Source organism: Cyanistes caeruleus, unplaced genomic scaffold, assembly GCF_971803275.1.
Source record: "Cyanistes caeruleus unplaced genomic scaffold, bCyaCae1.hap1.1 HAP1_SUPER_30, whole genome shotgun sequence".
Classification (NCBI taxonomy): Eukaryota; Metazoa; Chordata; class Aves; order Passeriformes; family Paridae; genus Cyanistes; species Cyanistes caeruleus.
This window is the reverse complement of record NW_028256295.1, coordinates 1,795,229-1,823,034: the sequence shown is the minus strand read 5'-3', so window position 1 is coordinate 1,823,034 and position 27,806 is coordinate 1,795,229. Positions and strand designations below refer to the sequence as shown.

The following is a 27,806-nucleotide window of genomic DNA, read 5'->3' as shown; positions in this document are numbered from 1 at the left end:
CCCCAGAGATCCCACAGGAGGAGGGGCTCCAAACCCATCCCAGGGTGCTCTGAGGAGGAAAGACCCACCCTGTGCCGGGAAGGCGGCCGGAGATCCAGCCAGGGCTTTGAGCTGGTGGTCCATGAGCGGCTTCAGGATGGGGAGAAGCCCTACAAGTGCTTGGAGTGCGGGAAGAGCTTCAGCCAGAGCAACAAACTGATCCGCCACCAGATGATCCACACTGGGGAATGGCCCTATCAGTGTGGGGAATGTGGGAAGGGCTTCAGCTGCAGCTCCGAACTCATCATCCACCAGCGCATCCACACTGGGGACAGGCCCTATGAGTGTTCTGAGTGTGGGAAGAGGTTTCAGAGCACCTCCAATATCATCCAGCACCAGCGGATTCACACGGATGAGAGGCCCTTCCGCTGCCCTGACTGTGGGGAGGGCTTCAAGCGAAACTGCGACCTCATCACCCACCGGCGCATCCACACTGGGGAGAGGCCCTACGAGTGTCCCCAGTGTGGGAAGAGCTTCTCAGTCAGCTCTAACTTGACCAGACACCAACGGAGGCACCGGTAAGGGAAGCCTTGCGAGTGCCCGAAGTGCAGGAAGGGCTTTGTGCACTGCTCCAGCTTCATCCGCCCATGGAGAATCCACACTGGGAAGAGACCTGGTGATCCATGTTCCCTGTGATCCATGCTGGGAAGACACCTGTACCTTTTCCTGCCCATGGCAATGTCATGATGTGGGATCAAAGAACATGAGGGTCTGGCCATGGACCTTTCGTTATATTCAATCCCATCTCAGGTTGTTGCCAGGGGCAGGTAAAGGACTCCCTCTCTCTCACCAGAGGAGAAGGCTGTCCTTTCCAGACAGGACGAAATACGTGGGCAGGAAGAGCTAGTCTGTGGTTGTGTATTTTTCCCTGTAATAGTTTTTCTTATCTATTCTGTTACCAAAATTATTTCTGTGTCTGTTTGTTCCTTATCCCATTGCTGTTCTCAATAAATTGTTCTTATCCCAGCCTGGGATCTTTGCCTTTTGTGCTTTCCATGGGAGGTGGGAGGGAAGCGAGCAGCAGCGCGGTTTCAGCAGGAGCAGGAAATTGAGCAATGCCATTCCTGAAGCCCAGCCTGTGGAAACCGAGCATCCCAGCTGGTGCCAGGCCTGGTTGCCATGGCAGCAGCCTTGGGAGCGGGTCCCTGGCTGAGGGCTGCGGGAACCTCTTCCCTCTGGTGCCCAGGGCCAGGAGTGGAGGGAGCAGCTGGAGCTGAGGCGGGCAGGTTTAGGCTGGATGTGAGGAAAAGGTTTTTCCCGCGAGGCTGCTGGGGCACTGAACAGGCTCCCCAGGGAAGGCTCCCAGCTCCAGGGCTGGCTGAGCTCCAGCAGCGTTTGGCCAGCGCTGCCAGGCCCAGGCTGGGATTGTTGGGGTGTCCTGTGCAGGGCCAGCAGTTGGACTGAAGGATCCCCATGGCTCCCTCCCAACTCAGCCAGTTCTGTGGCTCTGGGATCCCATGAGCCTGGGGATGGGACTGCAAATGGTTGCCATGGCAACGGGCTCTGGCTCCAGGCCTGAGCTGGTGTCCATGGCAACCACCCCTGGCATGGGGTCTCCATGGAGCTGCCAAGGGACTGCCCATAGCAACAGGGGCTGTGATGGTTGTCATGTAAATAGCATAGCAACAGGGGGCTGGTTATGGTTACCATGGAATCAGACCATAACAATGGGGCAGATGTTGCCATGGGAACAGACCATAGCAACAGGGAGACAGCTCTGGCCAGGAGCAGCTCCTGAGCACAGCCCAGCAGGGCTGGGGCCCTGCCAGGGCAGCTCAGGGACACAGAGAGCAGGCCCAGACAGAGCTGCCAGGGGCTCAGCACTGGCAGGGGCTGTGGGATGTCCCAGAGGGGGCTGTGTCACAGCAGCACCTCTGTGGCTGTGTCCTGGAGCCCCAGAGCAGCTGTGATGTCAGAAAGGGGCTGTGTGACAGCTCTGAGTGGGTTGTGTGAGGTCACAGATGGGGTTGTGACATCCCAGAGTTTGTTGTGTGAGGTCACTGAGCAGCTACGGCATCATAGAGGGGACTGTGTGACATCACATATATGGCTGTGACATCATAGCATGGCTGTATGTCATCATAGACCTGGTTTTGAGGTCAAAGTATGTGCTGTGACATTACAGGGTATCTGTATGACATCACAGAGATGGTTGTATGACATCACTGATGGGGTTATGACATCACAGAGCTGGCTGTGACATCATAAAGGATGGTGTGAGACCATTGAGCAGAGACTGACATCATAGAGGGTGGCTCTGTGACATCACAGACCAGGATGTGACATCACAGAACAGACTGTGACATCACAGGTTGAATTTTTGACATCAGAGTCTTCTGTGACATCACAGTACAGCTGTATGACAACACATGATAACATCCCAGAGTTGGCTCACTTAACAGAGCACAAACTTAACAGGACTTCAGTTATACCTTAACCTTAACTGAAACCTCAAATGTCACTATTTAGCAAAACAACAGCATTTACTGTATTTAAGCCAACTTGCAACCTATGACTAAGCAAATTAGCAGAGGAGTAATACTAAACAGTATTTGAATTAGCTTGTAATTTATATTAAACATAAGAATGGAGCACAAGAATAACACTAGGCAGCATTTAACTTAGCTTTTACCTCATGACTTACCCTCACCCACAGGCCTGCCTGACTCAGATCTCCAAGGCACTCCAACCCCTCCCAGAGCAGCATTTCTGCCACATTTGCCAGGGCACAGCACTGCTGTGTGCACACAGACACAAAGAGGCAGTGCAAGGCAGCTGTGAGAAATTCCCCTGCAGGGCAGGGAAATGCTCCCTGCTGATGCTTTGGCATCTCCCCAGCGGGCCAAGGGCTGAGCCTGGAGGAGTGGGGGGATCGGCCCAGGCTCCGTCCTTGTTCGGGGATGCCCCGAGTGCAGCAAACGGGAGAGTTCCCGGCTCACAGAGGCCCCACTCCGAGGGAGGTGGCTGGCCCAGGAGAGCTGCAAGGGGCTCCTTTTGGAGCGCTGTTTGTAGGGCCCCAAGAGAGGGGCTTCAGGCACAGCAATGTTTCATCCTGGCCGCACTTGGCATCAACAGCTTTCTTTGCAAGGCTGAGAACAGGGATGTTGTGCCATGCAGGGAACAGGAACAGTTCCCAGGGCTGCTCCTGAAGCAAGCAGGAGCTGCTTGGGCAGCAGCAGTGCCTGGGAGCAGACAGTGTTTCTGATGAGCTGCAGAGGAGCTGAGCCCAGGGGCTGTTGGCCAAGGCCCAGGCCCAAGGAGCATTTCTCAGCTGGCAGGGTGGCCTGAGAAGGGGAGGGGGGAATGCACCAGCACAGGGCCCCATGGAACCAAAGGACCATTGTGACACTGTGGGGCACCATGAAATAAACAAAGCATTGTGACTCTGTGAGGCCTCATCGAACCAGTGAGACCATTGTGGTCCCCACAGAACCAAGAGGACCATTGGGATCCTGTGGGGCCTCGTGAAACCAAGAGGCCTTTGTGACACTGCAGGGCTGCATGGAACCAAAGGTCCAGGGTGACACTGTGGAACCACAGGAGACCTTTGTGACACTGCAAACTGCCAAGGTCCATTGTGACATTTCAGGCCTCATGGAACAGAGGAGTCATTGAGGGGCCTGTGGGACCACAGAGACCATTGTGACACTGCAGGGCCTCATGGAATCGCTGGGACCATTGTGACACTGCAGGGCCTGATGGATCCTGAGGCCATTGTGACACTGTGGTACTCCATGGAATCAAGAGTCCACTGTGACACTGCAGGTCTTCTTATAATCAGTGCTCCACTCTGACACTGCAGGATCCCATGGAATCACAGCACCATTATGACACTGCAGGGCCCCATGGAAGTAAGGGTCCATTGTGACTCTATGGGGCTTCATAAAATCAAGGGAACACAGAACAGGTCTGGCTGGTTTGGCCTCCCAGGGGCACCTGACTGGTCCAACTGACCCTGACATGTTGAGGGTCTCTTCTCATCTGCTATTAAAACACTAAATTCACTAAGGCATTGTGAATTCCTTCCTACAGGAAAAAACTGTCCTGCTTCTCCAGGCATCCATGGCCAAAATTTGGATTCCACCTCCAACATTCCAAATGACTGCTATATCCAAAGCCTGCTCCCAGATGAAATCTGCCATTACTGACAAGTTGGGCTGGCCTTGGCCTCCTGATGTCCAGCTCTCACCTGCTTTCCAAACCCTGTGCCTCTTTCCTTCCTATGGAAAAGAATTGTCCTTCTCAGCCAGGTGCCCATGACAAAATAGGGATTCCACCTCCAGCTTTGCCTGTTGTGAGAGACTGGAGGAGAGACTGTTGTGAGAGACTGGAAGAGATTGTTGGCTGGAAACATTTTGTGTGGGGGGGAGGAAGGGTCAGGTCCAGCCTTGTCCTGCCCTGTAACCCCAGCACTGCACTGCCCTGGAACCCCAATCCCCCCAGAGCCTCTATCCCAGCCCTGCAGTGTCTGCCAGTCCCTGGCACACCAAAGGCAATGCTCCTCACCCACCTCTGGAGCCCCCAGCCCAGCTCCTGAGTGACCAAATGATCAGAAATCCCAGCTTCGGAAATGGCCCAGGAAAACCAAGGGGAACTTAAGGCTGAGCACAAGGCAAGCACACATCTTGACCCTACCTCCTCTTGAAATTTCTATCTGAATACTGCTGGAATCCAGGAGTTGGTAGCTGTGTGTGTGTTTCTCTGTATCTTCTTTGTCTTTCTTTTTGTGTCTTCTTCTATTTCTGTCCTCTTGCAAATTTGCATTCACTTAAAAATAAATAGGTTTATAGTTTGTTGTCCTGGGTTGCAGTATATTCTATCACCATCCTCATGTACTGTTGAAACCAGGTGAGGCAGTGCTCCCTGCCTCCCCCCCCCCCCCCCCGGGCTACCTTCTGTTAATGGGCCCATCAATGCCCTGCCCCATGACTCATAGATAACTTCCCCCTGTATTGTCCCCTGTTAATGGGCCCACCACTGCCTTGCTGCATGACTCAGAGATAACTTCCTCCTGGACTGTTTTCTGTTAATGGCTCATCAAGGCCTTATCTCATGACTCACCATCCCATTGTGAGATGCTCCTCCCCGAGGGAGGAGCCAAGCATTCCATACTGGATATAAGCTGAGAATTCGAACACCACAGCAGCCCTTACCTACGGGACTTCCAGAGGACAGGAGCTACTGCTGGACTTTCAGCTGAAGACCAGACCCCCTTTCTTCCAGAGGATCACGCTTCAACAAGACCACCTCATCTGGACGACTACCATCACCCTAACAGGGTTCCAGGCTGTATTCTGACTCTGTCAGTGTTTTTGATATTATTGCATTTATTCTTTTTATCATTTTCCTATTAAATTATAATTCTGACTTGCGATCTCTCACTGGTTTGATTTCAAACTAGTACATATTTTGGCGCCCAACGTGGGGCATTAACCTGAGAGAAAGTCAGAATTGCAATTTCATATTAACAGAAACCTATCCACCATGGTGGTTGGCTTGTCTATATGGGTACTGTATCTTGCTCTCTATATTTTCCCTCACATGGGGAACTACTTGCCTGTTGTATTGCTCCTGTTGAGACCAGGGAATGGTATGAGAATTGCTTTATTGGTTTATTATGCTTATGGCATGATAACCTGTGAGGCAATGAATACCATTCGGAATATATACTCAATTTTGTTTGCTTGTCCTAGTCTGGGCTGCTACATCTGGGACCTTCTCAACAATCGCACCCTGCCCTTGGTGGGAAGAGTGGAGAGTGGTTTCTTCCAGCCTTTCAGGTCAGGCACAGCAGTTTTTAAAAATATTGAGTTCTCTCTGGATGCCAAGGACAGCCTAGTCTTGCTGTTTTGTTTTCTCTGCATGGCCTGCACCATGTACACCATGCTTAGAAACAAAGCACTGTTTAGTGTGGTACAGCGTCTTCTTGAGGAGGAAGAGAAAAGAACCAAGAGCAGAGCAACAGCATCCATGACCACACAGACTGCCACAGAGGAGAAAGGAACCAAGAGCAAAGCCACAGCGTCCGTGTCTACGCAGACTGCCACAGAGGAGAAAGAAACCAAGAGCAAAGCAACAGCATCCGTGTCCACTCAGACTGCCACAGAGGAGAAAGGAACCAAGAGCAAAACAACAGCGTCCATGTCTACGCAGACTACCACAGAGGAGAAAGGAACCAAAAGGGCCATGAGCACCTCCACACAAACAGTCACCGAACCAGAGCAGCCTAAACCGGTAGAAGTTGCCCCCATTCAGAAAAAGAAATCAAAAAGCAAATCAGTCCGCATAGTGACTGATGAGGGTGAGGCAGGACCTTCACACGCAGCGGAGGAGACAGAACCAGAGATTATCACTCGCTCTCTATCCCTAGGTGAGCTGCGTGACCTGCGGAGGGAATTCACCCGCCAGACGAACGAGTCCATCCTAACCTGGCTGCTCCGCATCTGGGACGCTGCAGCAAACGACACCATCCTGGATGGAAGTGAGGCCAGGCAACTGGGATCGCTGTCCCGGGATGTGGTCATTGACCAGGGGATTGGGAGAACCCAAGAAACTCTCAGCCTCTGGAGGCGACTGCTGACAAGTGTAAGGGACAGATACCTCTGCAAAGAAGACCTCCAGGTGCACCAGGGAAAATGGAGCACAATGGAACAGGGTATCCGATGCCTGAGGGAGTTGGCTGTGCTGGAGATCATTTTTGCAGAAGATGAGAGATTTCCTAAGAGCCCAGATGGTGTCCAGTGCACGTCACAGATGTGGCTGAGATTTGCACGGCTTGGACCAGAGATGTACTCCCGTTACCTGGCAACACTGCAATGGAGGGAAGGTGAGGACAGGGTGGGTGTCCTGGCCAATAAACTAAGAATCTACGAGGACACTGTCACTGCCCCGTTTCGCACCCATGTCTCATCTGTGGAAACAAGGCTGGCTGAGCAAGTCCGGAGCTTGATTGAAGAGGGCCATCAGAAACTAAAAAAGGAACTTAAGGAAGAAATTTACCACGTCTCCCCAGAACCAACAAGAGTCTCTGCTATTAGGAGTAGGCATTCCCCAGCCAGGGAGAAAGGATACACTCCACGAGGTAACCTCTGGTTTTTTCTCCAGGAGCATGGAGAAGACATGAGGAAGTGGGATGGAAAACCCACCTCCTCCTTAGCAGCCCGGGTACGTGAACTAAAAAGAGGGACAACTACCACAAGGAGCTCATCTAGAGCCAGCGCCGCTCCGGTCTCTCATGGCCAGAACATCAGAAGGTATAGAAATGATGATATGAGTGATCCTCTTGAAGGGACATCAAGAGCATATTCACCGGAGGAGAGCAACGTGCACCATGACCAGGATTAGAGGGTCCCTGCCTCTAGCCAGGTAGAGGAGAGGGACAACCGGATCTATTGGACAGTGTGGATCCGATGGCCTGGCACATCTGACCCACAAAGATATACGGCTTTGGTTGATACCGGCGCTCAATGCACTCTAATGCCATCAAGGTATGTGAGAGCGGAACCCATTTCTATTTCTGGGGTGACAGGGGGATCCCAGGAGCTCACGGTACTGGAAGCTGAAGTGAGTCTAACTGGGAATGAGTGGCAGAAACACCCCATCGTGACTGGTCCAGAGGCCCCATGCATCCTCAGCATAGATTACCTCAGGAACAGGTACTTCAAAGACCCAAAAGGTTATCGCTGGGCTTTTGGGATAGCTGCTCTAGAGACAGAAGGCATCAGACAACTGAGTACCTTGCCTGGTCTCTCAGACAACCCTTCTGCTGTGGGACTACTGAGAGTTGAAGAACAACAGGTACCAATTGCCAGAGCAACAGTGCACCGTCGGCAATACCGCACCGACAGAGACTCTGTGGTCCCCATCCATACGATGATTCGTGAGCTGGAGAGCCAAGGGGTGGTCAGCAAGGCTCGTTCACCCTTTAACAGCCCCATATGGCCAGTGCGTAAGTCCAGTGGAGAATGGAGACTGACGGTGGATTACCGTGGACTGAATGAAGTCACGCCACCACTGAGTGCAGCCGTACCAGACATGCTGGAGCTTCAGTATGAGCTGGAATCCAAGGCAGCAAAGTAGTACGCGACCATTGATATTGCAAATGCGTTTTTCTCCATTCCTCTGGCAGCAGAGTGCAGGCCTCAGTTTGCCTTCACCTGGAGGGGTGTGCAGTATACCTGGAACCGATTGCCCCAGGGGTGGAAGCACAGTCCTACTATCTGCCATGGACTGATCCAGACTGAGCTAGAAAAGGGTGAGGCTCCAGAACACCTGCAGTACATTGATGACATCATTGTGTGGGGGAACACGGCAGCAGAAGTATTTGAAAAGGGACAGAAGATCATCCAGATTCTCCTGAAGGCTGGTTTTGCCATCAAGAGGAGCAAAGTCAAGGGACCTGCCCGGGAGATCCAGTTCCTGGGGGTAAAGTAGCAAGATGGACGGCGTCAGATTCCCACTGAAGTCATCAATAAGATCACTGCGATGTCTCCACCGACCAACAAGAAAGAAACACAAGCTTTCCTAGGTGCCATAGGCTTTTGGAGAATGCACATTCCTGAATATAGCCAGATTGTGAGCCCTCTCTACCTGGTTACCCGCAAGAAGAACAATTTCCATTGAGGCCCTGAACAACAACAAGCTTTCGCCCAGATCAAGCAGGAAATCGCTCATGCGGTAGCCCTTGGTCCAGTCAGAACGGGGCCAGAAGTGAAAAACGTGCTCTACTCTGCAGCCGGGAACAATGGTCTGTCCTGGAGCCTTTGGCAGAAGGTGCCTGGTGAGACTCGGGGTCGACCACTGGGATTCTGGAGCCGAAGCTACAGAAGATCCGAGGCCAACTACACCCCAACAGAGAAGGAAATTTTAGCCGCCTATGAAGGAGTCCAAGCTGCCTCAGAGGTCATTGGTACTGAAGCACAGCTGCTTCTGGCACCCCGACTGCCGGTGCTGGGGTGGATGTTCAAGGGAAAGATTCCTTCCACGCATCATGCCACCGATGCTACTTGGAGCAAATGGATTGCCCTCATTACACAGCGTGCCCGTATTGGAAACCTGAACCGCCCTGGGATTCTGGAAATTATAACAAACTGGCCTGAAGGTGAGACTTTTAGATTATCTTCTGAAGAAGAGGAGCAAGTGACACGTGCTGAGGAAGCCCCACCATATAATGAGCTACCGGAGAGTGAAAGACGATATGCCCTCTTCACCAATGGTTCCTGCCGAATTGTAAGCACTAACCGGAAATGGAAAGCTGCTGTATGGAGCCCCACACGACGAGTTGCACAAGCTACCGAGGGAGAGGGTGGATCGAGTCAGGTCGCAGAACTTAAAGCTGTCCAGCTGGCTTTAGATATTGCTGAAAGAGAGAAGTGGCCGAGGCTCTATCTCTACACTGACTCCTGGATAGTAGCTAATGCTCTGTGGGGATGGCTGGATCGATAGAGAAAAGCCAACTGGCAGCGCAAAGGGAAACCCATCTGGGCCGCTGAGATTTGGCAAGACATCGCCGCTCGGGTAGAGAAGCTGATCGTGAAGGTTCGACACGTAGATGCTCATGTACCCAAAAGTCGGGCTAATGAAGAGCACCGTAACAATGAGCAGGTGGATCGAGCTGCCAAGGTGAAAATATCACAGGTGGATCTGGACTGGCAGCACAAGGGAGAATTATTTTTAGCTCGTTGGGCCCATGATGCCTCTGGTCATCAGGGACGAGATGCAACGTACCGATGGGCTCGTGAGCGAGGGGTGGACCTTACTATGGACAGCATCTCACAGGTTATCCACAACTGCGAGACCTGCGCTGCAATCAAACAGGCCAAGCGGGTGAAGCCTCTGTGGTACGGTGGAAGATGGTCCAAGTACAGGTATGGGGAAGCCTGGCAAATTGACTACATCACCCTTCCCCAAACCCGCCAAGGCAAGCGCTACGTGTTGACCATGGTGGAAGCAACCACTGGATGGCTGGAGACATACCCTGTGCCTCATGCTACTGCCCGGAACACCATCTTGGGCCTGGAAAAGCAAGTCCTTTGGAGACATGGCACCCCTGAGAGAATCGAGTCAGACAACGGGACGCATTTCAAGAACAGCCTCGTAAGTACTTGGGCCAGAGAACATGGAATTGAATGGATCTATCATATCCCTTATCATGCACCAGCTGCTGGGAAAGTTGAACGGTGCAATGGACTACTCAAGACTACCCTAAAAGCACTTGGTAGAGGAACCTTCAAAAATTAGGAAGTGAACTTAGCAAAGGCCACCTGGATGGTTAACACCAGAAGATCCATCAATCGAGCTGGTCCTGCCCAGTCTGAACCCTTGCACACGGTGGATGGAGATAAAGTCCCTGTGGTACACATGAGAGGTATGTTAAGAAAGACTGTTTGGATTAATCCCACCTCAGGCAAGAGCAAACCTATCCGTGGGATTGTCTTCGCTCAAGGACCTGGTTGCACTTGGTGAGTAATGCGGAAAGATAGGGAAACCCGATGTGTGCCACAAGGAGACCTCATTTTAAGTGAGAACTGTGTGTAAAGTTCCATTGTATATATATATATATATGTGTGTGTGTGTGTGTGGAGTTTAAGGAAGGTACTGATTTGGAATTATGTAGATGGTAATAGAATAAGGGGTGGATTATGTCCTGGGTTGCAGTATATTCTATCACCATCCTCATGTACTGTTGAAACCAGGTGAGGCAGTGCTCCCTGCCTCCCCCCCCCCCCCCCCGGGCTACCTTCTGTTAATGGGCCCATCAATGCCCTGCCCCATGACTCATAGATAACTTCCCCCTGTATTGTCCCCTGTTAATGGGCCCACCACTGCCTTGCTGCATGACTCAGAGATAACTTCCTCCTGGACTGTTTTCTGTTAATGGCTCATCAAGGCCTTATCTCATGACTCACCATCCCATTGTGAGATGCTCCTCCCCGAGGGAGGAGCCAAGCATTCCATACTGGATATAAGCTGAGAATTCGAACACCACAGCAGCCCTTACCTACGGGACTTCCAGAGGACAGGAGCTACTGCTGGACTTTCAGCTGAAGACCAGACCCCCTTTCTTCCAGAGGATCACGCTTCAACAAGACCACCTCATCTGGACGACTACCATCACCCTAACAGGGTTCCAGGCTGTATTCTGACTCTGTCAGTGTTTTTGATATTATTGCATTTATTCTTTTTATCATTTTCCTATTAAATTATAATTCTGACTTGCGATCTCTCACTGGTTTGATTTCAAACTAGTACATTTGTGAAGTTGAATGTGCCAAGTTAATGCTTTGAGAAGTGTTTTTTGTTGATTGAATGTCATATTAAATAATTTGTCAAACTTTCTCAGAATTTCTAAAGTTACCAGTAAAGATTGTTTTCTGGTTTTGACCTCTTCAAGATCTCTTATCAGTATTTGTCCAGTGCATCCAACTCAGAGGACACAAACAATTGTAATTCCTTTTAAATGTCTCCTTGAGAGAGTTGTTTGGGGGATGAGGATCAGGGTTTGTCTGTCCTGCTTGGCACAGCCCAGGCAGGGCTTTCACAGCCCCATTCCACACTCCATTTCCCACCTGGAGCTGCTGGTGAGTTCTGCTTCCCCAGCCCCAGGGACGCTCTCCTTGTCTGCCCATTCCCCCACGGTCTCTGGGCAGGGATGGCCTCAGTGGGGGCTGCTGACATCCTCAGCAACTTGGAGGCTGCTGCTGCTGCTGAGTTTTACTTCTCCAAAGGCTTGTTCAGCCTTCAGCTCTTCAGGTCAGGAATTCAGTGCCCCAGGGCTCACTCACATTCAGAACTCCTTAACAAGCCAAGTCTCTGGGAATAACTTGATTCAAGTTTTCACATCTGATGGGGGTTGCTGTGGCACCCAAACCCAGCAGTGGGGTCAGTGCAGTGTCCATGGCAACAGCCCCTTGCAATGGCCCAGTGCAGGGTGGAATTATAATCCACCCTTGTTGGGGAAGGTGAAACAGGGAAACCTTATGAATGTGATTGTTTGGCACTAGATTGTGAAAATATGAAGGCTAGAATCAAAGTAGAAATGAAAGCCTGCTTTGAGTTATAGGATACTGAGTACTGGTTAACCAAAGAACAATAGCCTAGCCAGCTAGAGGAGAATCCCTGTTGATAAAACAATGTCCTTCTGCTGATAAGAAGAGTCCAAAAGTAAAGAAGCAAGGAAAGAACTTGTAAAGCTCTGTAGAGTATAAAATGCAACACTGTATGTTAATATAGGGAAGCCCATAGGTTGTATGTAAATTCTTTAGTGGGTGTGTCTCATGGTGATTGGTTTCTGGTAATTAGAATATTCACGATAGAAAAAGATATATTGGATTGTAACAAGAACTTCGCTCTTTGCTCTTTACTCTTTACTCTTACCTCTTACCTCTTGCCTCTTCTCTCTTCCCTCCTCCCTCCTCCCTTTACCCCTCTCCCCTCTCCCCTCTCCCCTCTCCCCCCTCTTAACTCTCAGCCCCCTCTCCCTGTTCCTACCCCTCTCGCCTTCCCTGCTCTTTCCCTCTGTTGCTCTCTTACTCCCTCCCTCTCCCTTCCAACCTCACCTTCCCTGCTCTACCTGTTCTCTCTCCCCTCCCCCAGACCACGTGGACGCCAAGGCTGGTGGCGGACACGGGTCTCCCCTCCTTTTACTCTTATAATAAATCGCTTATACTTGAACAGCTTGACCCTGGAGAAGTCTCTCACCGCGAGCGAGTGTTTTTGCATCTACAATATTTGGCGCCCAACGTCTGAGACCCGTCCCACGCCTTCTCCATCGGTGAGACACTTCTCCATCACTGGTAACTAGAAAGACTGGTTTTTCACCCTTTAAGGCCGTCTAGAGTGCAGTTTATGCGGCTGATCACCGTAACACTGTAACTCTTTCCCCTGTTCCGCGGCACCCTCGGCCACGGGCCGGCTGTTGCTTAGCAGCGTCAGCTCCGGAGCTTTAGAGGTATCCGCCGCGTGGTTTATTCGGGGTGCAGATTGCCAAGCGACCTCTGCACCCCTGGTTTCCGCAGGGCCCTGTGGCACTGAGAAGTGAGGCGAAGCCGCCATCTCTTCTGTGCTACACGGGACCCCCTCCGCGTGGTTTATTCGGGGTGCAGATTGCCAAGCAACCTCGGCACCCCTGGTTTCCGCAGGGCCCTGTGGCACTGAGAAGGGTGGCAAAGCCACATCTCTTCTGTGCTACACGGGACCCCCCCCCTGCGTGGTTTATTCGGGGTGCAGGTTGCCAGGCGACCTCGGCACCCCTGGTTTCCGCAGGGTCCTGTGACACGAGAGAGGGTGGCAAAGCCACGCCTCTTCTGTGCTACACGGGACTCCCCCCCTGCGTGGTTTTTTCGGGGTGCAGGTTGCTTGGCAGCGTCTGAACCCCTGGTTTCCGCAGGGTCCTGTGACACGAGAGAGGGTGGCAAAGCTGCATCTCTTCTGTGCTACATGGGACTCCCCCCCTGCGTGGTTTTTTTCGGGGTGAAGGTTGCCAGGCAGCGTCTGAACCCCTGGTTTCCGTGGAGCCCCCGTGGAGCTCAGGGGGGCGTTGCAAGGCGACGTCTCACCTGGGCTGGGCGGGGAAAGCCTCTACGTGGTTGAGCGAGGGGCAAACGCTGCCACAGCATCTGCACCCCGATCTCTCTAAAAGTTTTTCCGCTGCAGTGTCCAAACCGTAGTTTTTAGACGGCTGTGCAGCGTGGTTATGTGCGAGTATTACTAAGTGACACCAGAGAACGGACAGGAGGTGCCTGGCCAGCACCCATCGCCCGAGCTCTGAGAGACGAGCCAACATCATTTAAATAAGAGGTGAGTCACAAACCAGTCTATCATGGGTCAAAGCTATTCAACCCCAAACAAAAAGCTGTATAAGCAACTAAAATTCTTACTGAAAGCCAGCCAAAGTAATTTGCCTAAAAGAGAACTAAAAACCCTCCTAACCTGGACTCTAGTTAATTTCCCAAACGCAAAACACTCAGATTTTTTTACCAGAGATTTCTGGGACACAGTTGGTAATAAGCTTTTTAATAACATTTCCCGCCGAGATATGGCAGCCGCTAAACTCCTCCCAGCCTGCAGAGCACTGGTAGAAATGTGTGCTGCGAATACACAAGGCGCGACCAGCCCCCCGTACCCCGTGACCTCCGTCTCTCCTACTCCTCCCCCCGACCACGCGGCCCCCGTACCCTCGGTCCCCGCCGGCCCCCCTCCCTTCCTGCCCGCTCAGACCTGTGTGCCCCCTCCCCCCGACCATGCGGCCCCTGTACCCTCTCTCCCCGCCGGCCCCCCTCCCTTCCTGCCCATTGACACCGGCGCGCCCCCTCCCCCCAACCACGCGGCCCCCGTTCCCCCTACCCCAGTTCCGGCACGCTCCGTTCCCACCCCTCCCCCCGCCTTCCCCGTCCCACCGCCCCCCCGCTTTTGCCCCCCTCCTGCCGTCCCAGCTTCCCCCGATGTTGCGGTCCCGCCCCGTTCCACCGTCCCCGCGGCTATGGGCCCTGCCACCGCTGCGGCCCCACCGACCCCCGGCGGCGCGGTCCTCGCGGTCCCGCCTTCCCCCGCCGACACCGTGGTTCCCGGCTGCGCCACCCCGCCCGCCCTCGGCATCGCGGTTCCTGCAGCTCAGCTCCCCTCCCTCCGTGCTGCCCGCGCTGCCTTGGTGCCCCGCGGGCTCCGCCTTCCCGGCGTCCTTGGGGCCGCGGGCCCCGGCCCCGCCGCCGTCCAGCGACACCGTTCTGTGCGGTGCGGCGCGCCCCGATCCGAAATTCGCGCTGCCGCCCACCACTCCCCCATGCTGCCCTGCGGCGCTGACGTCATGCACGCATGCGCAGTCACCGCTTCTATCGCCGATGCTGCCGCCGCCGCCCCGGGGCCCCCCGTGCCACCCCCCTGTGCCAGCCTCTCAAACTGCGGAGGGGGAGAAAGAGAACAGGCACGGGACCCCGGCTCTACAACTGCTGACACCCGCGTCGCCTCTGCCACCGCCCAGCCCAGCCACTGTCGAGTCCCCGCCATGCGCCTTCACGCCCCCGCGTCCACCACCGAAGCCGCCCGACGGCGGAACACGGCCCCCGCCTGTCTGCCCCACTGCTAACACCGGCACAGATCCCGTCTGTATCTGCTGCGCCAACAACTCTCCCGGACAATGTGAAACAGCGGCAGCCACGGCCACCTCGCACCGATGTGCTGCCACTTCCGGGTTCACCTACGCGGCCACCGTCACAGCCCCTGACAAAACAGCGCGCGCGACTCTTGAATCCCCCTGCACCACCAGCAGCAGCCACGAAACACGGGGGAGAACGGGAGCGAGAAATGGAGGGAAATAAAGAAAGATTATTCACATGCAGATACTGTAGCACAAACAGTGACAGTTCAAGCAAAGGAACTTAGAAAGACTTTGAGAGAAAGTGATCTACCAGAGACGGTTCAAGAAAAAAAAAACCAAAAACAAAAACAAACAAACCCCAAAAAACCAAAATCCCGTTATTTGCATGAATGCGTGTTGTTTTTACCCTTTTGCTTTAATTTTTGTAGTAAAACTTTACCTGTAAATCAGTCCAAGATAAATACCTGGGTTGCCTTAGCCAAAGACTGCAAGCTTTGATACCATCTGTTTGTCTGATCATACTGTTCCCATTCATACACAGCTGCAAAATTTGAAAAATTTAGCCAACCAAACTCATTGATAATTCTAAAGTGAATCAATCTGACCGTCAAAAGTTAGAGAAGCTGGACAATTTGTTTAAAGGTTTAAGCTTTGCACCTTGGCTAAGAGAACTCTGTAAAATAAGCTTAATTGTTTTAGTAAGTGTTAATTGTAGTCTTAGCAACAGTACCCATTATACTTCAGTGTGTGCAAGAACTAACAAGACAGTTTCTATTATCTTAAATAGTTCATCGAGACAGGGGAGATGTTGGGGAAGGTGAAACAGGGAAACCTTATGAATGTGATTGTTTGGCACTAGATTGTGAAAATATGAAGGCTAGAATCAAAGTAGAAATGAAAGCCTGCTTTGAGTTATAGGATACTGAGTACTGGTTAACCAAAGAACAATAGCCTAGCCAGCTAGAGGAGAATCCCTGTTGATAAAACAATGTCCTTCTGCTGATAAGAAGAGTCCAAAAGTAAAGAAGCAAGGAAAGAACTTGTAAAGCTCTGTAGAGTATAAAATGCAACACTGTATGTTAATATAGGGAAGCCCATAGGTTGTATGTAAATTCTTTAGTGGGTGTGTCTCATGGTGATTGGTTTCTGGTAATTAGAATATTCACGATAGAAAAAGATATATTGGATTGTAACAAGAACTTCGCTCTCTTTGCTCTTTACTCTTTACTCTTACCTCTTACCTCTTGCCTCTTGCCTCTTCTCTCTTCCCTCCTCCCTTTCCCCCTCTCCCCTCTCCCCCCTCTTAACTCTCAGCCCCCTCTCCCTGTTCCTACCCCTCTCGCCTTCCCAGCTCTTTCCCTCTGTTGCTCTCTTACTCCCTCCCTCTCCCTTCCAACCTCACCTTCCCTGCTCTACCTGTTCTCTCTCCCCTCCCCCAGACCACGTGGACGCCAAGGCTGGTGGCGGACACGGGTCTCCCCTCCTTTTACTCTTATAATAAATCGCTTATACTTGAACAGCTTGACCCTGGAGAAGTCTCTCACCGCGAGCGAGTGTTTTTGCAACTACAATAGGGCTGTGTGGGGCAGGGCTGCTCCCAGCTCCAGACCTGCCTGGGCACAGCTCCAGAGGACACTTCCCAAAAGAAGGTGAGCCTGGGATTGCTGTAAAGATCAGGAGCTTTCCTGAGACTGTTTTCAATGTCTTGCTTTAAGCGGGGTGGGAAAGCTGGGATGATGACAAAAAGATTTTTGCTTTTTATAAACTTTTAATACATTTTTAGATCCGTAAACTATTATTATATAGTTATAAAATTATAATCTTTAATTAACTCTAGTGAACTACTAGTATATACTTATGTAACTATTATCCTTAATTAACTCTAGTATATTTCCTAACCTTTCTCTTAGAATTTAGAATAATTATCTGACCTTCTAAATACATTTCAGAAATACTGTATAGTCTTATCATCAGGGACAGCAGCTACAAGAATTTGTATTTTAACCAGAATGTGAGCAGTCATAACAAAAAGTGGGGCAAAGGAACCCTTGGACCTACTCCAGTGGGTTGACCCTGGGGTGTGTAACTGGGGCAGCTGAATCTCCTATTGAATGTTTCTGTTAAATATCCTAATTAATCAACCTTAATAAATTGTTGAAATAAGGGACCGGGTATGCCCCATCCCCACTGGGACACCCAGAAGCTTCCAAAAAAGGTCTGGTTTTTACTTTACTGTTCTAAAACTGTTGCAAAAGGCTTTTTTTTTCTCTCTCTTTTAATTATAGACAACAAGGGGGATGAGAGAAGCAGAAGAGGAATTGTATTCCCAGAATTACAGAACATTCTGAGTTGAAAGGGACACACCAGGATCAGCAAAGTAATGTTGGAACATTTACAGAGATGCCAGAATTGTAAGTTTGGGTGCTCAGTCTCTCTGCTGGGAGCCTCCTAAACAGCCTAAATGCACTGCTCTGATATTGTCCTTGGTATCTGGGGCTCTCAGGGAGGCTCTGGCATCTGCAGCAGCTGAGTCAGGCCCTGCCCTTGGGATTGCTGCCAGGCAGGTGTGTCCATGGGAATGGGGTGTCCCAGCTTCCCTGTGACCTGTGGGGCTGTGGGCAAAGCAGTCCATGGCAAAGGGGAATGAGCTGAGCCCCCTCCCTGAGATCCCATCATGGGCACACCTGGGGATCTCCTTGCTGTGTCCTTCCAAGCTCTGAGCTGCCCTCCTGGCTGCAAATCTGTGCCAGAGCCTCTCAGAGTTCCCTGAATGTCCCACGGGGAAGGGCAGAGATGCCACAGCTGAGGAAATGCTGTTGGCTCTGCCAAGGGAGCCGTGAGTGTCCTTGGCAGAGGGGGGTGCTGAGACCTTGCCCAGAGACCTTTAGAGAGGGTGAGACATTCAGGGATCCCTCTGCTCTGGGCAGGGTCTGGTTTATGCCAGGGTGACACAGGAGTGTGACTGTGCTCTGATTCCAGCCAAAGGTGCAAACCCAGGGCAGTTGGGAACAAGCCCATCCAGCCCCTCACCTTCCCTAAGCCACAGGGAATCCTTTGCCTCTCACATCTCTCAGTGGGAAATTCTGAGTGCAGCAGAAATGCTGGGGATTTCTGACCTCAGAGAACCAGGAATGATTTGTGGGTAGGAAAACAATTTGTAAAACCAACTCCTGCTATACTTTAGAAGTGTGTGTGCAGATGGCAACAAGCCTTCCTGCATTAGGAGTGATTCCCCTGACAAATCCTGAATTTCCAGCCTTTTCCCTCTCCTGCATGGCCACAAACCCAGGGCGGCAGGGCAGGGATGGCTCCTGGAGAGCCCCAGGCACAGGCCTGGCTGCTCCTGGCACACTCAGACAGCACAGCTGGAGCTCAGTCAGGGACCTGGGTGAAGATTTTCCCAGTGCAGGAACAAGGGTGGGTGAGTCCCAGTCTCTCCTGATTTGTCACTGCTCTTTTTCTTCATGAACAGGTCTCCATGTGCAGCCACAGCAAATGTCCAACAGCAGCTCCATCAGCCACTTCCTCCTGCTGGCATTGGCAGACACGCGGCAGCTGCAGCTCCTGCACTTCTGCCTCTTCCTGGGCATCTCCCTGGCTGCCCTCCTGGGCAACGGCCTCATCATCAGCGCCGTAGCCTGCAGCCACCACCTGCACAGCCCCATGTTCTTCTTCCTGCTCAACCTGGCCCTCACTGACCTGGGCTGCATCTGCACCACTGTGCCCAAAGCCATGCACAATTCCCTCTGGGACACCAGACACATCTCCTACACAGGATGCGCTGCACAGCTCTTTTTTTTTGTGTTTTTCATCTCAGCAGAGTTTTCCCTCCTGACCATCATGTGCTACGACCGCTACGTGTCCATCTGCAAACCCCTGCACTACGGGACCCTCCTGGGCAGCAGAGCTTGTGCCCACATGGCAGCAGCTGCCTGGGCCAGTGGCTTTCTCAATGCTCTCATGCAAACAGCCAATACATTTTCCCTGCCCCTGTGCCATGGCAATGTCCTGGGCCAGTTCTTCTGTGAAATCCCTCAGATCCTCAAGCTCTCCTGCTCCAAATCCTATCTCAGGGAACTTGGGCTCATTGCTGCTAGTGCCTGTTTGGTACTTGGCTGTTTTGTGTTCATTGTTTTCTCCTATGTGCAGATCTTCAGGGCTGTGCTGAGGATCCCCTCTGAGCAGGGACGGCACAAAGCCTTTTCCACCTGCCTCCCTCACCTGGCTGTGGTCTCTCTGTTCCTCAGCACTGCCATATTTGCTCATCTGAAGCCCCCCTCCATCTCCTCCCCATCCCTGGATCTGGCACTGTCAGTTCTGTACTCGGTGGTGCCTCCAGCCCTGAACCCCCTCATCTACAGCCTGAGGAACCAGGAGCTCAAGGCTGCAGTGTGGAGAATGATGACTGGATGGTTTCAGAAACATTAAACTGCTGGCCAATTCCTGTAAATAACTTGTAATAAAAGTCAACTTTGATACTTCTTGTTTTAATTTTGGAGGTTCTTTTTCTTCATTTTACTTTCTAATATTGTGTACAATAAAATGTTATTATTTGTGCCATTTCTCATTTTATTTCTCTTTTCACCTTCCCTGTGGCCACAGACTATGTCCATGAGGGCCTGTGCTCTTGGTGGCTTTCAATGAACGAAAGGATCTCACAGCAAAGTTTTCTGCAGAGATGCCCATTTTGTTCCCTTCTCTGGAGCTGCAGCAGCAGTGTCTGTGTGCAGAGCTGGGGCAGATCAGTGCTGGCACAGCAGCTGTGCCCAGGAGCAGCAGCACTTGGTGTTGCCAGTGCTGCTCCCGTGCCACTGCCCCGCTGCCCTCCTGGCCCTGGTGTTGCTGCAGGGCCTGAGTGCTCTCGGGGCCGGGCACAGCCCTGGGGGTGGCAGTGCCGGGGCTGCAGCAGGGACAGGCCATGGGCACTGCTGGGGCAGCGCTGACGCCTCAGGGCAGGGCCGGGGAGCTCCAGGCTCCTTGCCCAGGCTCTCTCAAGAACACGGCCAGGCCAAAGCTCAGCACAGAAAACCCCCGTGAGCAGCCCCAGGCTGGCCGTGGGCAGGCTGGGGGCAAACAGCATGGCTGGGGCTCTGCAAGGTCCCTGGGGGAGACGGGAAGGAGCAGCAGAGCAGGGGCTGATCCATCCCCACTGCGCTGGACACCCCAGGGCAGCGTCCCAGAGCGTCCTCATGGAGCTGCCAACAACATCCCCCCTGTGCAGCCCTGGCCTCTCCCCCAGCTCAGAGAGGTGCTGCATCCTTGCAGGCACATGTCATGAATAAAATCTCTCAAGAAATCCACCCCGGATAAAATAATGTGTTTAGTTAGGTACAGTTAATGTTCTTATCCCATTTGTAAACCTTGTACCCCTTGTTTGCTCCGATGGTTATTAGTAATGTTAATTACTTACCAGTTTCTGAAGTGTTTTAAAGGTTCTTATGAGACATTCCTGTACCCTTTCCCCTTACTTCCCTGCTGCCTTGTAACAGAGCTGCTCCCATGGGGGCTAAATCCAACTAACAAAAGCAACCCATTAGAAAGGTGTGCCACAGAACCTGACAACTCCCATGGTCCCTGTGCCACACTAGAACAAAGAAACTCCCAGGAAGCTGTGCAACTGAGTAAAATGCAAACTAAGGCATGCAGGACACCAAAACAACGAGCTAACAGAGGAATAAAAGGACAAGTAAACATATTAGAGCAAGCTAAGATGCAAGATCATCTCCCTGCATCACCTAAGCCTGCTTAGAAACTATCTTCCTGCATCACCATGACCTAAAGAGGACTGGAAAGGACTGACAGCCCTAGACAGCGAACCAGGACAACAGGTCCCTGACTACTCTCATGAGGATGGAAGCCCCAGCTCTGCAGTGTGTGCTGCAAAGCTGAATTGTGTCTCCTCCTTGGAGCTGACAGTGTGGGAATGGCTGTGGTGCAAACAACCACACGGGCCCCTGCACCCCAAGAGCTGAATCCTAATAATGGCATCAAACGGGAGTTTTGTCTCCTGGCCAATTTCTTTCAATTACCGTGTGCTGCACGGGCCATGGCTGAGGGGGCCTGGACCCACCCGGAGCTCCTCCCGGAGCCCAGCGGACTCCAGCTCAGCGGGGGCCGGCAGCGGGGCACGGCTTAGGCTCGGCAAGGTGTGAGCAGCCGTGGTCCGGCCCAGCCTCAGCCGGGGTCCCGCAGCCTCCCGTCCCAACCCGGTCACTGCTGGGGCCAGCCCGGCCCCGCCAGGCCGAGCCTGTGCGATTCAGCCCTTCTGGGACACAGGGCCAGAAAGACTTCAGCCCTGAAGCAGCAGGCTTTGAGTTCAAGCCTTGGGAAGCACTTGCCAAAGGCTTGATGGCAATTCATATGTTCATCAAGTCACCCCACTGAAAGTTATGTTTCTAGAATCTTCCTGTGTCTCTCCCCTGATTGGTTGCAATTTGTCACAGTATTTTGCATCTTTCTAACCCCAGTCTGTGTCTGGACCCATGCCCTCAGACTGCGCCCTCACACCTCCCCTAGATATTGTTGTGTCTGCCCCTAGGCCTGGTCTTTGCACTTTGCTCCTGTGCTGCGCAGGCTTTATGGGCCTCATCCCTACTTGATTTTCCTATTCCAGTTGGTTTTGGGGACTCCAGCGAACCCACTCCTTTAATTTCTTCCTCGGTTGCCCGGGTGTCAGGGGACCCTGAAGCTTTAAGGATTGTTGTGGCCACTGTCAGCACGACTGCAAGGGCCGCAGTGCAGCGGGGCCCGGCCCGACCGGCAGCCGGGTACCTCCTCAAAGGTGGAAGCAGGAGAGAGATTTCCCTGGCTTGCCTGTCTGCAAAATGTCAATCTCACCGAGGTGGATGCAGCTTTTTAAATGCTTTAATAGGTAGTCAGTTCCCACAGCTAGCCAGCTCTTGGATTTTGCTTGGCACAGAGGCAGCTCTCGCTTAGCAGCTCCTCTCAGTAAAATCATTTCCATGGGGGGCTTCTTCCCTGCTCACCAAATAGCAATTCATGCAAAAGCAGCACAAACTGTTCTTCCTGTCCTCCTATCTTTGCCAGAGAGTGCCTTTCAAAGGGATAATAATTGGGAGGGAGGGGGTTTACATTTTCCATTGCAAAGGAGCCTCCTGCCTCCCTTAGCAGGCCCCTGTCTTTCAAACGAAGACACACACGGTCTCCTTTTGCACCTTCACTTGGCCCCAGCCACTCCTGATCATTTGAAGGAGCGGCTCAGAAGAAGGGGCTGCAATCCCCCAAGGCCTGGGCTGCTCCAGGCCGCTCCTGGTGCCTTGGGCTGTTGAAGGGGTGCCAGGGTGGCCTTTGTGACACAGGCACAGGGTGCTGGGGTGGCCTTTGTGACACAGGCACGGGGTGTCAGGGTGCCCTTTGTGACACAGGCACGGGGTGCCGGGGTGGCCTTTGTGACACAGGCACAGGGTGCCAGGGTGGCCTTTGTGACACAGGCACGGGGTGCTGGGGTGGTCTTTGTGACACAGGCACGGGGTGCCGGGGTGCCCTTTGTGACACAGGCACGGTGTGTCAGGGCCCGTGGTGACGCAGGACCTTGCGGTGCCCAAAGTCCATTGTGACATGGCAGAGCCCCGCCCCGGCTGGGGGGTATATAAAGGGCTTGTGGGGCCCGGGTCAGTCCCAGGACAGTGGCTGTGTCCAGGTACCTGTGTGTGCCAGAGGACTGCAGGCACAGAGGAGGAGAAGGCGAAGCCCAAGTCCCAGCCCCCCAGGCCCTGGCCCGGCTCACAGAGAGCCCAGGCCTTGAGGGAGCAGCAGGAGGAGGCTGAGAGGGCAAGCAGAGGGAGGAGAGGAGCCGTGGAGTCCTGCGCTGAGGAAGAGACAGAGCTCTGCCGAGGAGAAATGAACAAGTTCCAGCAAGGGACTCCAGGGGAAGCCTGCACTGAGCCACAGCTGTCCCCAGGAGAAGCCCAGAGCTGCCAGGAGCTCTCTGAGTGGGATGAAGGCCTTGAGCAAGAGCTGGTCCAAGTATGGTTGAGCTACTGGCATTTCTGGGACTGGGATGAGGGCAGGGAGCAAGAGCCCTCCCCAGCTGTCTCCGAGTGGGGCGAGTGCAGGGAGCAGGAGCCGTGGCAGGCGGACAGCGATCACTGTCAGGAATTCTCAGATTGGGAAGAATCTCCTGAGCAGCGGCTGTCCCCAGGAGAAGGCACGAGCCGCCGGGCACTCTTGGACTGGGAAGCTTGCCGCAAGCAAGAGCTGTGCCAGGATGGCCAGGAGGTGACTGGAGGCAAAGCAAAGAGAAAATCCTCCAGGTGCAGCTGGGATGATGACAGTGATGGAGAGCTGGCTCAGGACAGCAGGGAATACTGCGACATCCTGTGCAGCCAGCTCAAGGCCTGGCAGCGGGAGGACGATGACTGGGATGAGGTGAGCGTCCTGGAGCTGCACGAGGAAGGAGAAGAGGCCAGGCAGCAGAGACTGGCAGATTTAGCCCAAGGGGGAATCCTGCTGCCTGTCCCTCGAGAAGCTTGGGTGGAGTGCCAGGAGCCCGAGCTGTGCCCGCAAGAGCAACTCTGTGCCGGGCCTGGCCCTCTGGCAGCCCAAGCCACGGTGGAAGATGTCTCTTCTCCTGGGCAGCCGCTTCCCCACAGGAAAGGCCGCTCGCTCTTGAGGCAGGCACTGCAGGGGCTGCGGGCGCTGCGGGCACTGTGGGAGCTGCGGGGGCTGTTCCGCTGCCCCTGCCTGGCGGCACAGCCACAGGATCAGCGCCCGCTGCCAGCAGTGCTGAGCTGCAGATGGCGGCTGCCCCGCGGCCTGCCCGGCGCCCCGAGGGAGCCACACGGGCTGCCCCGGCCTGCGCTGGCCCTGCGGGCCGAGCCGGCCCCGGCCGCTCTGCGGCATCCCTGGGGTGGCTCCCCAAGGGCACACGGCAGCCCAAAGCGGCACCCGAAGGGGGACCCTCACTGCCGGGGCTCAGCGCCGCATCCCGGCCCATCGTCCGGCCGGGAAGGCACCTGGAAAGTCATCGGCTCCCAGCGGCAGCCTGGCACCGCCAGCGGCACCCCTGCACCGGGTCCCCGAGGGCCACAGCCACACGGCTCTTGGCCCTTTGCAGGGACACTGGCTCCAGCTCCTCCCTGCTGGACTCCAAGGCCATTTCCTCTCCTCCGGAAAGGACTCCATGCTGATCCTGGGGCACTTTGGCCATGAGGAATGGACACAGACAGGAGGTGTTGCTCCCAGGACACGACGGCGGCCTGCTGGACTGCAACACACACAATTCTAACAAAAGAAAAGAAAGTTGTGTTTATAAAGTAGTACTAGGAAAGAAAAAAACCCCAACCCCCAACACCCCACCCCCCCACTAAAACCTGCATAAGACCCTCCAGAAACCAAAAAATGATAAAGAATAAGAATAGGAATATTAGGAAGAAGAGGTAGAAGCTGAAGTAGATGAAGACATAGTAGTACTTAAAACATGGAAAATTAAGAATAAGAATAAAATGTTGGAGTCTGGAATACAGAGTGTGTGCCCTTGTTTCTGATACTTCGTTATAAGATCCAGTTATAAGTTCCCCCAGGCAGGGCAGGTCCCTGGGTGCTGCTCCTGGCCCAGATAATTTTCAGATGGGAAAAACTATCAGAGGTAAGGTTTTAGAAGACAAAATGTCTTCTCTGCTGAAGAGTGAAAGACAATCTGTGATGCCTGCTGCTTTTGTGATACTTTCTTTCGGTTTCCCCCAGTAGTGCAGCTGCAGACTGGGCACGCTGTATCATCAATATCTGACACTCACACTCCCTTCACTCTTGACTACTTGCTTAAAGCTCCTCTCTTATTATGTGTGCTGGACCCCAGCCTCAGCCAGGGCAGTAAATGGCAGCAGTTTCACATCAGGATGTGGTGACAGCAGTGCCTGCAAACACTCTGCTGTAGCACTGGCAGCGTGGGCTCCCTCCTGAAGGACGAGATGGATCTTCCCCAGCCCCGACAGACAGAGTCCCCTCTTTGCTACCTGCCCCTGATCCTGAGCCCAGAGATGCTGTCTGCCAGCACGTGTGAGAGCTGGTTCTCTGAGGAGATCAGAGGATGTGAGAGCCTGGCAATTTCATCCCAGAGAAGTAAATCCTCGGTGAGAGAGGCTGGCTGCTGGCATTACAATATTCTCAATGCTAATTACCAGAAATCTAGTTTCCAAATCTTTTCACTTTTAAGATACCACTGCAGCAATCAGACTGAAGTGGGATAATTAAACGAAGCACTGTCTCCTCTCCCCTCCTCCCCCCATCACTCTGCAGCCCTGTCTGTCATTTCCCAGCATGGAATGGCTGAGATGTGGGAGGCTGATAGGAAAGCTCAGTATGTAAAATGCTGAGTGCATTTTACAGGAGGTGTGGCTTCAGCACAGCTTCCTCACTAGGAAAGAGCCACAAGGAGCCCTGGCTGCTCCTGTGGATGGTTTATCACTGAGCTGAGTCCAGTCAAAAGTCGGTGAAAAAGATGTAGGCAAAGAAAGAGAAGAAGGAATGAGAATATTTTGCCCTTTTCCCAAAGCAAGAACAGGCAAAATCTCGCTCTCCTTTTGAAACCCACAGGTTGTGAATCCAGTTTTGGCAGCTGTGATAAATGTCCTGAAGCATCCAAATACTTGGGGTAGAAGGAAAGGATTACTGCTTGTCAGAAGTTGTCTATCTTTTGAATATTCTGCCCAAAGCAGCAAACAATTGAGTAACAACTTGGTACTGACAGCTCTTCCTCAAGATACAGCAACCTCAGCCATTGCCTTAGTCCACAGTCTTCTTTCTGTCTCCACGGCTTAATAAAACAACTTTAAATGTTGCAGTTTTGGTCTTAAACCAAGAAGAGGAATTGTTCTTTCACACTGTCGTGGTTTTAAAGCAGTAACTAAAAAATTACTAGAAAACTTACTTATTTCTTGCTGTGAGATATGAATTGGAGCAGGAGCAAAACAGGCTTAAAACTTAAAAGGAAATAAAGGAAGTTTATTAACAAAACTACAAGAATAAGAAAACTAGAATAACCTCCAGAAAACCCTTTTTTCCCTCACTACCCAACCATTCCCTTGTTCACATGACAACATAGAGACAAAAAACTTTGGAACTTTGGTGTTTAAAACAGTCCCAATTCCTGCTAGAGTCTTTTCATCAGTCTTTGTAGAGAAGCAAAAGTCTTCTTCTGCTAATCTATGGAGTTTCTCACAAGAAAACTATTTCTGTTATAGCTTTCTATTTCTCTGATGTCAGCTGCCTGGAAATCTGTCATCAGTTCACTCCTCCCATTTCACATCGCTCTGAGGTGTGTTATGGGTCAAATGAGTCTAGGGATGTCATTTTTAAGGATTCAAAGGCAAAAGTTCTCTTCATCTGTCTCTGTGAGCCTCCCTGGAAACAGAAATTTTTCTCTTTGCCTCTCAAGGCTCCAAATCTTCAACTATTACTTCTCCCCTCTGTTCCAGCACCTCACTGTATCACAATTACTCCACCTTTTGCTCAAAATCCACACTTTGAACCACTTTATTCCTTCCAATATACTCTGAATTAAACAAGCTCTTTTTCAGAACACTATTGTCCATCTCCATAGCTTTAATAGAAAAATATTTCAGCTTAATTATAGCATCTCTTTATTCTCTCTTCCTCATCTAAAACTTAACTCTTTTCTTCACTGTCTTTGAGGGTTTTATGATGTCTTCTTCATGTTATCTCTCTCTTTCTCCTCCTTCTCTCTCTCTGGGAAAAAGGAGTAATCTGTCATCCAGTCTCATCCAGGTAGTAAAAGAGTTAAAGTCTTGGAAAGCTGCAGATGTTCATGGTGTCAGGTTTCAGTTCAGCAGCAGAAACTGCAAACCAAGCCAGGCCGGCTCTGTTTCCCTCCTCCCCACCCTCTGTGGCCTTGTCCAGCCTGGAGTGGGGTGGGGAGGCTGAGACAGAGCCCTGTTACCTCGTCAGAAGCCAGAAACCAAAGAGAACAAAAGAACCCTGGCTTTACATCTTAAGGTGGTGTTCACAAGTTGATCTCACTTCTCAGTGGTTAAAACCACCACCAATTCTCAGAAATGACCAATAATTGGTCAGAGGAAAAACTCTTATCAGCCTCTCCCAGCTTCAACTTCCTCCCAGCTCCCGAACATATCTTAAAGGTAAAATCACCCCAGGACAACTGTGCATCTCAATACCCAGTTCCTGTAACTCTGCCCCTCTCTCGGAACCTTCGTTAACAATCCAACAGAAAAATTCTCCGGACCGTGCATCTCAGTACTCAGCTCTCATAAAATCTACTCAGACTTTTCCTCCCTTCTCGGAAACTTAGTTAAAAAACCAACAGAAAATATGAATATGCAACAAACTTCAGAAGAAAGAAAAAACTGAGACTGCACAGCCTCAAGCTGTAAAAACTGTATCAAAACTCATCTCTCCAAAAGACAGGCGGTGAACTTGGGGGAATCAGTGTGACAGAGGCTGGTTCAGAGTTCACCCAGCGCCGATCCTGAGCTCAAAGCTGACCGTGATTGTAGCTGTTTTCATCATTTGATTTTGCAAATTTTTCAATAAAATTGTTATTGATAAATTTGGCTGAATTTCATTTATTACAGTGTACATGCACCTCAGCTGGGCTACTGATTTCACCCCTACCTCAGGCTCACCACCCTTGGGGCTGCTTCCAGACAGCCCAGCTGCATCCCCTTCCCCCTTCAAA

General features: G+C 52.1%; 1 protein-coding gene and 1 long non-coding RNA gene across 2 annotated transcripts in view; both read left to right on the top strand.

Moving 5' to 3' along the window:
* Window positions 1–27,806, top strand: part of LOC147645273 (uncharacterized) — a 268,783-nt gene that overhangs the window by 220,604 nt on the left and 20,373 nt on the right. Inside the window, 2 exon segments of the mRNA XM_086874765.1 lie at window positions 136–519; window positions 26,913–26,923. Coding sequence (XP_086730891.1) covers window positions 136–519; window positions 26,913–26,923 — 395 coding nt within the window.
* Window positions 13,476–16,650, top strand: LOC147645275 (uncharacterized). Its single transcript, XR_015282410.1, has 2 exons — window positions 13,476–13,836; window positions 15,017–16,650. It is a non-coding gene; the product is annotated as an uncharacterized LOC147645275 (long non-coding RNA).